Source organism: Ananas comosus, unplaced genomic scaffold (assembly GCF_001540865.1).
Source record: "Ananas comosus cultivar F153 unplaced genomic scaffold, ASM154086v1, whole genome shotgun sequence".
In the NCBI taxonomy this organism is placed as follows: Eukaryota; Viridiplantae; Streptophyta; class Magnoliopsida; order Poales; family Bromeliaceae; genus Ananas; species Ananas comosus.
Window position 1 is genome coordinate 14,571 of NW_017891299.1, and position 6,203 is coordinate 20,773.

Here is a 6,203-nt window from a genome sequence, read left to right on the forward strand (position 1 = left end):
AGGTCGAATCACTCGCCACACATACTGTCACGCGACCATGACCGTCTGCCGAGGGCGCACCGTAGTGACTCTCTCCCCCGTTCCAATCTCAATGTGATTCAACTCCGGAGCTCACTGCTTGGGAGGAGCAACCATCCACAAGCTATAACAGACAATGCGAGTATGATCAAGTCCTCTCATTCGAGGGCCACGGGAGTACCATATCCCTATCCTCACAAGGCATGCTTTGCTCAGGTCGGCCACATATGCATTAGTTTCCAATTCTCACAATGTCATTGGTTTACATACTAGTTCCTCATGAATCTAGTCTATTTTTACATCATATTCACATGCACATGTCCACTAGCAATTCATACAACATATACAATATTTATATTGGCATCATATAAAAGTTCTCATGCAACATACATGTCCACATCTATCTCAACATCATGCAAATAGATATTCCTACAAGTATCATGCAATCATGGATCATTATCCCTTACACTAAGCATGAAATTACCACAACTCATAGGATTCTCACTATTCTATGCATGATGATATATGATCAATAAAAGTAGAACTTAGACATAGAATGAAACTCGGCTATTTCGGATAGCACCCCCCACCTCGTGATGTCAACACGAAGCGAGTAGCCTAGTAGCGCGATTTATGGCCGTCGTTTTCTTCCAACTGCGACAAATGAAGCAAAAATAGAATTTTCTTCACTTTGACCACCACCGGCTCAACGGAATCTCAATCCGAATGATCCTCCGCGTCGGTTTTACCTTCAATTGCGGAAACATATGATCAATTGAGATTAAAACCTCTCATGATCAAGAGCTCTCTTTCAAAATCCTAGAGGTCACTATTGCAATAATACACTATATAAATTCATGATTCAAGCAAATAGCAACCTAACATTAACTAGGATTTCCATCTAGCTAGATTCTAAGAGATTTAAACCCATCTCTAGCTATATGCCATTAGAGCCCATGAAGCTTACCTTAAACAAGCTTTCTCTTCTAATCCAAGTGATGAAGAAGATGAAGAAAGTAGCTCAATTCCATGCCTTCTTCTCCACTAAGCTTGCTTCACCACCAAGCAACTCCAATTAGTATTCTCTAATCCTCTCTTAGCAAATCCTCTCTTTAGCAAATCCTCTTTTTGATAAAGAGAAAGAGGGAAAGAGAAAGAGAGACCACAAGGACAAAGAGAGAAAGAGAGAGAAAGCCCACTCTCTCTTTCCTACGGTTTGGGAAAAAGGGGGCAAGGGTTCACTCACACTCATAGGAAACTTGCCCTCCAAGTAAACCCTTGATTTGCACAATTACACTTTAGTCCCTCTCATAACATAGGGAGACTTGCCCTCCAAGTAAACTCTTTTACTTGCACCATTACACCTTAGCCCCTCTCATTTGCACAATTACACCTTAGCCCCTCTCATTTGCACAATTTTATATATTTTTATTTACTCTTATTTCTCTATTAAAAATTCGGTACACTACATAAACAATCATACATTCATACACTATTCACGAACATTTTCATATTCAGAGTCTTAATCATAAAACCACAACTATCAGTTAAAATATTTTCTATCCGGAAACTTGTTTTGAAATACTAAGTCAAGAAAATCATGAGAAAACTCTTTTGAAAACTGTTTCCACACGGAAATCTTTTCTTTTAAAATACGCTACCACGAGAGGTAGAAAACCATTTTCATTTCATGAAAATCCAAATGCGTTATTACCTTCATAAAACACACTGAAATCCCAAATATTCAAATATATTAAATGCTGAACCATATAAATTGTCTAATTTATTGAAGGAAACCAGAGTTTGAGAAATTAAACCAAATGACGGGACGGTGGCTCTAACGATCGCTAGACTCGCTCCTCACGAACCGTCCCACTAGGACCCGCGACGTCACCTGTAATGGGGGTGGGGGGTGAGAACATGTAAACATGTCTTCCTTCCCAGTCGATATCGTAAGCCGACGAGGGCGAGGGATACTCACCAGTCAAGGAGGATAAACAACAGTAGGGGTAAGTGAAATACAGTAGCAATGATGATATATGAACAGGAAGTATAAATGCAATACAACTGCTACTGTATGTATACGTCAACCGGACGACAAGTCCAAAGATACCCAATCTGGAAACTGCCCTATTGGTCCGCAGACCTCAGGCCCATGCCCACTGCCACTCTACCTGCATATGACCCAACCTAGGCCGCTGGGCTCACGGGTTGGCACACCCAACCTGTCACGCCCCGAGCCCAATCCTATTTGGTTGGTTCGGGCACGTCGAACAGACGCCGAATGGACAGCAACTCCTCTGTCCACCCAAGGCTCAACAACAAGTACAAATCAAGTAGAGAAATTTGCACATGCGAAAACATACATAATTGGCTTGCACGAGGGCAAGCAATAGCCAAAGTGAAAGTACTAAACTAAACATCATACAAGTAATATGATTAACTTTTAACCACATACATGCATTCAACTTTTGTAAATTCTTTTACATTCTTTGCATCATTTCTTTTTACATAACATATTTCCAAAATAAATCTTTATATTTAACATCATTTAAACATTTTTAATACATCTTTAATCATCAAGTACAAAGGATGATACATAAAGGGAATGCAACTAAACCAAAACCAGCTCGGGTGGTCTCTAACTATGGCGCGATATCTTTACCGCAATCGTCGGCCGGCTCACTCGGTCCCGGCTCTGTGGAAAATAGTGGGTGAGAACTACAACAAAGTTTTCGGTGGGTTCGGCCGCCGACCTCGCCAACTTTCCCACTAGGTCTAAATCAGGCATAATAGAAGAATAGATAGATAGTAACCAACTAAACAAATGCAGCTAATATGCCTGAACAATATAATCAATGCTATGCTCAAATAGAATGCTCATGATGAATGCAATATCGTATTTCCATTACCCAATCTCTTGGCTAATCCGGGGGTTTGCCTACAACTCACCAACACACAATCCCAAACATCGGGGAGACTACTACGACCCGACGGGACCGTCCTCTGGGGAACAGCACCAAACCAGTGATGACAAATCCGGAGCACATCGCTTGAGGGGGAGCTACCACCCTCAAGCAAGGACTTGCAGGCGAGTATGATCCAATCCTTAACTATAAGGATGCCAAGTTCAATCCTTAATTATAAGGATGCAATGTTCATATGTCCCTTAACTATAAGGTTGTTGTGTCATAATGTCTACTATCTCATTTTTACTTGCATTCTCTAACTCTCATAGTGTCATTTACACTACATGTTCTTTACTCACACCACACCTCGAGTATCTCATATTCTTGCATTTATTGTACTTGTTAATGCCACACTTGGACACTAACATTAACTTGACTATCTAATGCCACTCTCTATATTTATGTCATAATGTCATTTGTTCTCAATGTCACTAAATCCTTTGCCTTTTCTAGGTTCTTGTCATCATTCATGCATACATAGGGTTTTATAAGTTCTCACTAGTTTACAATCTCTCACATGCATTTGTACTCACAACATGCAATAACACATATCCACATGCTCTTATTTCACCCTACAATGCATAAAAATCATATTGTAAGGACTGAGATTTTTGACAGTGCTACTAAACTCTCTGTTGATGATGTTTATGTGTGTAATTTAATTACATAAACACTCGTCAAGTTTCGGGCGAAAATGAGCTAAAATGGAGAAGATACGCGACTTTTAGTTTTCACTTAAGTGAATAGTAACTCCGGTTTTCCGGAGAAGCCACGGAGTAGAGTTGGCTTATGGCGCGTATCGGACTCCGTTCATATTAGTCCAATAGCTCGTTTCGACCGGTTCAGCTGTTTTGGAACCAATGGCACTGACGGATTTGAGTTCTGATGCACGGTTGTCGAGAAAAAGGGGTTTGATCGGTTTACATATAGAAATATATGTGGTTTTGTAGTTGAATCCGATGAGGGTGGGTTTCGTCGTGAATCGGAAACCAAATCGGATGAAACAAAATACTAGATTCGATACACTAGTCGTGCCGATCGCGCTGGCGCAATCCGATCGATAAACCGATGGACGGATTGGCGGGAATCGTGAATTGAACGCAAATGGGTCAAAATGCAATTTGAAATTTATCGCGAGAAACCTAACATTTTATGGATCGAATTGCGAGATTTCTAATACTGAGGGTCCTGCGCGCGTATTTTACCTGTGGACAGGGACTTGGTCGGAAATATTAGGTTACGGAGGGCTAAAGTGCAAAATGCACATGTGTATATATATTTAGGATTAGGGTTCACAATGGAACCCTGACCCTAATCCGCCAACCCTAGCCCTCCCTGTGCACCAGCCGCCTAGGAGGCCCCCTGCCCACGCCGTGCTTGCACCCCGGCGGCCGGCAGTCGCCGCCGTCGCCGGAAAAGGCTTTCCCAAGCTCCAACCTTCCTCCCTCTCCCTCCACCTTGGCCGAGGAAGTTCCAAGCACCATCCTGAGCCGGCCAGGCCTCGGGTGAGGTGAGCCCCGACCCAGGCACCCCCACCGGCACCGTCACCGCCGACCCCCACCGTCGCCGTGCGCCGCCGGAGCCGCCGTAGCCNTTTTACATCCTCCGGTTTTTTTCTCACAACGATGATACCGTTTCAAATAAAACACAAATAGCCTTAAAATTAATTCTACAACGACACACACCAAAACATCTTACTCAACTATTTCAACCTTGAATAATGAATACATACTCTCTACTCAACTTTAAGATCAAATGTGAGACAAAAATACAACTCTATTGTTCTTCTTCCACCAATTCCCAATACTTAGGGTGTTTATCCTAAAAAAAAAAAAAAAAAAAAAAAAAAAAAAAGGCCTTATTTCAATGCCTTGGACAATAAGCCCTTTCTTCCAGTTCCGTCCTCTGATCTCCCTCAAGCTCATCTCAACCTCGCCGTCCTCCCCGGTCTCATTGTAGAACTCCCCCATCTCCACCTCCATCCAACCGTCGCTCCTCGTCCGCGGAGATATCACCCCAGCATCCATAGTTTCCTGCGGCATTTTGCGTCCTCTGCGCCAAAAGGGCCGGAGCGTATCGCGCATAATTTGCTGTGTACCAGCATCAGGTTGGAGGCACACTGTGTGTTTCGACTCGACACCGCCCAGAGTTACGCAGGTTTCTTGCTTCGGGCAGTGAAGGCCGTGCCAGTCGTCTGCTATTTTGAAGACGAGATACGCAGCATATGCCGTTTTCGGGGAGAGCGCGCTGCTTCCAATCCTGCCAACAATCTCCAACCAGCACACGTCGAGTAGCTCAGCAACCTCCCCAAACCTGATAAAAAATAGAAGAGTTTCACAGTATAGTTGGCATTGCATTCGTGTGGCTTCTTTTCTTAGTATGGAAGCCACAACACACTTTTCACATCTCAATTACTGCTACATTTTCAACTACTGCAAATAAGTCCTAAGATGTCGGCGACGGTAGATAAGAATTTTCGATCTGGGGTTCAACTACTGCAGATAACTTGTAACGAATAGGTTGACAACAAAAGATAAGGACTTTCGATCTGGACTAACTTGAGGCTGGGACCAATACCTGGGAATGCACCTTAGATTGTAGTTGTTAATTCGTAACCAAAATAGAAAGAAGCAAAACTTTTTAAAAAAAAGCCAGTGTATTTGCAAGTTAATGCGTGTCGAAGTAGAAAACAACTCGATCAGAGCATTTCAAAACCTTAGGCTCCTATTTTTTATGCAATTTTTCATATGTGTTGCTTGTTTCTCATGCTTCGGTGCACGGACGCAGCAAAAACTATACCCGCTATATTCTATGTAGGATTGGTGGTCAAATGTATAACTTAGTGCTAGATATAAATTTTACTTTAGGACAGTGCACTACACCTAACAACATAAGAGGTAACTTATCACGAGCAAATGCGCAACTGAATCAATATAGTTGTTCATAGTATATGGTGTAGTCATTTATTATGCTATTCGACAATCGACAAACAAATGATCCTTGCGCAAAAATGGAGAGAGGATTCGAGAAGGCGCAAACCTTGCATCAGGAATGCGATTCCACGCCCAATATTCGGGAGTATCGCCCCATGCAATCGACAGAGCTCTCGCCGACAGCATATAACACTTTGCTCCGCTCGATTTGTCCAACCAAAAGCTCTGCGATCACCACCACCAATTCACCAAATCTTTAGATCAAATATAACAGGAAAATTTG

General features: G+C 42.5%; 1 protein-coding gene across 1 annotated transcript; it reads right to left on the bottom strand.

Moving 5' to 3' along the window:
- Nucleotides 1–3,549: 3,549 nt before the first annotated feature.
- LOC109704820 (F-box protein At2g02240-like) lies at nt 3,550–6,145 on the bottom strand (the record flags this gene model as incomplete). The annotated part of the gene is given in 3 exon segments (XM_020225608.1): nt 3,550–3,559; nt 4,845–5,300; nt 6,027–6,145. Coding segments are annotated over 3 exon segments (585 nt in total), but the record flags the coding sequence as incomplete, so codon positions are not given.
- Between the last annotated feature and the right edge of the window lie 58 nt (nt 6,146–6,203).